At 38.5% G+C, this 2,627-nt stretch overlaps 1 protein-coding gene across 1 annotated transcript; it reads right to left on the bottom strand.

Annotated features, from left to right (window-relative positions):
• Positions 1–675: 675 nt before the first annotated feature.
• LOC118999877 (zinc finger protein 420-like) lies at positions 676–2,400 on the bottom strand. Its single transcript, XM_037064622.1, is given in 1 exon segment — positions 676–2,400. A coding segment is annotated over 1 exon segment (1,725 nt).
• Between the last annotated feature and the right edge of the window lie 227 nt (positions 2,401–2,627).

The following is a 2,627-nucleotide window of genomic DNA, read 5'->3' as shown; positions in this document are numbered from 1 at the left end:
CAGCTATACAATTTTCTAAAATCTCTGTTTTAATGGTGTTTTTATACTGTGAATTCTCATATGCCACGTAAGAGGTGAATGTTGAAAAACGTGATTTACAATGTTGGGTATGTTTTGGATGTAGAGTAAAATACTGCGGAAGTCTCTATGTTTAAGCAGTTTTTCTCTAGATGGGTGGGTCTCATATTGGGTAATGCACCTCTGATAAAAAATACACTAGTTATATGCACTATTTTTATGGTTTCTCTCCCGTATGCATGACCTGATGTCTAAACGTTTTGTCACTTAGTTTACATTAATAAGCCTTGTTTCCAGTACGAGTTTTCTGAAGTTTAGTAAGAGTGGTAAGTGGCGAAAGGCTTTATCCCATTTTGCACATTTAATAGGCTTCACTACAATATAAATGTACTTTGTGATGAATGAGCATTGAAGACTGGTTCAAGCTTATACCACAAAAGTATACATAGAAGGTCTTCCTGTGTTGTGAATTGTTAGATGTTGAGTAAGGTTTGAGGGCTGCAAAGATGCTTTATCAGATGATGAACACTTACAATTTGAATCTTCTGATGCTGACAAAGGTTACATTAGAGGTTTACCAATTTACCAAATATTTCACATGTACAAGGCTTCTCTCCATTGTGAATTATATAACATTGAGTAAGGCTTGAGGTCGACCTAAAGACTGCCACATTGAGAAAATTCATTTGACTTCTCTCCAGTGTGAATTTTCAGATGTCGAGTGAGCTGTGAGTTCAGCCTAAAGGCTTTGCCACATTGAGTACATTCATAAGGCTTTTCGCCACTGTGAATTGTTACACTTTGAGTGAGGTTTGAGATGTGGCTAAAGGATTTGCCACATTGTGTACATTCATAAGGCTTCTCTCCAGTATGAGTTCTCTGATGTTGAGTAAGGTGTGAGGTCCACCTAAAGGCTTTGCCACATTGAGTACATTCATAAGGCTTCTCTCCAGTATGAATTTTCACATGTTTATGAAAAGTAGAATGGTCTCTAAAGGTTTTCCTACATTGTGTACATTCCTAAGGCTTCTCCCCAGTATGAATTTTCTGATGTTGAGAAAGTGATGACCCCAGCCTAAAGGCATTGCCACATTGTGTACATTCATAAGGCTTCTGTCCAGTATGAATTTTCTGATGTCGTGAAAGGTGAGAGGACCAACTAAAGGTTTTGCCGCATTGAATACATTCATAAGGCTTTTCTCCAGTATGAATTCTCTGATGTTTAATAAGTGTTGTCTGATGCCTAAAGGGCTTGCCACATTGTGTACATGCAAAAGGCTTTGCTCCAGTATGAATTTTCTGATGTCGAGTAAGGTTTCTGGTCGTCCTAAAGGTTTTGCCACATTGAATACATTCATAAGGCTTTTCTCCAGTATGAATTCTCTGATGTTGAATAAGTGTTGTCTGATGCCTAAAGGCATTTCCACATTGTGTACATTCATAAGGCTTCGCTCCAGTATGAATTTTCTGATGTCGTGTAAGGTGTGAGGACCACCTAAAGGTTTTGCCACATTGAATACATTCATAAGGCTTTTCTCCAGTATGAATTGTCTGATGTTGAATAAGTGTTGTCTGATGCCTAAAGGGCTTGCCACATTGTGTACATTCATGAGGCTTCTCTCCAGTATGAATTTTCTGATGTTCAGTAAGTGTTGAGCACTCCCTAAAGGCTTTGGAACATTGACTACATTCATAAGGCTTCTCTCCAGTATGAATTTTCTGATGTCGTGTAAGGTGTGAGGACCACCTAAAGGTTTTGCCACATTGAATACATTCATAAGGCTTCTCTCCAGTATGAATTTTCTGATGTTGAGTAAGTGTTGACTGCTGCCTAAAGGCTTTCCCACATTCAGTACATTCAAAAGGCTTTTCTCCACCCTGAATATTTAGATGTTGAGTGAGGTGTGAGAGCCGGCTAAAGGCTTTGCCACATTGAGTACAATCATTAGGTTTCTCTCCAGTATGAACTGTCTGATGGCATGGAAGGGTTGAGGACCGTGCAAATGTTTTGCCACATTGGGTACATTTATAAGGCTTCCTTCCAGTATGAATTGTCTGATGTCTTGGAAGGTTTGAGATCGACCTAAAGGCTTTGCAACATTTTCTGCATTCATAAGACTTCTCTCCCACATGAATTATCTGAGCTTGTGTGAGGTTTGACGATCTCCTGAATGCTTTTGAACATTCTCTACTCGTAGGAGAGTTTTCACCAGTATGAATTCTGTAATGCTCAGCAAGACTATACGACTCTCTAAATTCATTGTCACATGCACTACATTTGAAAAATTTCTCTCCTGTATCAATTTTCTGATGATCATTAACATTTGAGGACTGGCTAAAGGCTTTAGCACATTCTCTACATTCATCAGAGTTGTGTCCCATGTGCACTGTGTGATGATTAGAAAGGGTTGGTGTTATCCAAAACACTTTGTCACATTCTTTACAAATTTCAGTCTTCTGTCCAACATAACTTTTTTTATGTAGAATTACACCTGAGATCCAGCGTCCTGTTTTAGCACAGTCTTCACATTTATGTTCTTTGCTGGGACCTCTTTTCTTAAGTGTATTGAAATTTGTTATTTGATTGGAGCATTTCCTGTGTGTTAAAT

The sequence above is a fragment of the Sturnira hondurensis genome, unplaced genomic scaffold, assembly GCF_014824575.4.
Source record: "Sturnira hondurensis isolate 20B ecotype Veracruz unplaced genomic scaffold, ASM1482457v3 Scaffold0015508, whole genome shotgun sequence".
In the NCBI taxonomy this organism is placed as follows: Eukaryota; Metazoa; Chordata; class Mammalia; order Chiroptera; family Phyllostomidae; genus Sturnira; species Sturnira hondurensis.
This window is presented reverse-complemented; position numbering and strand designations above follow the sequence as displayed.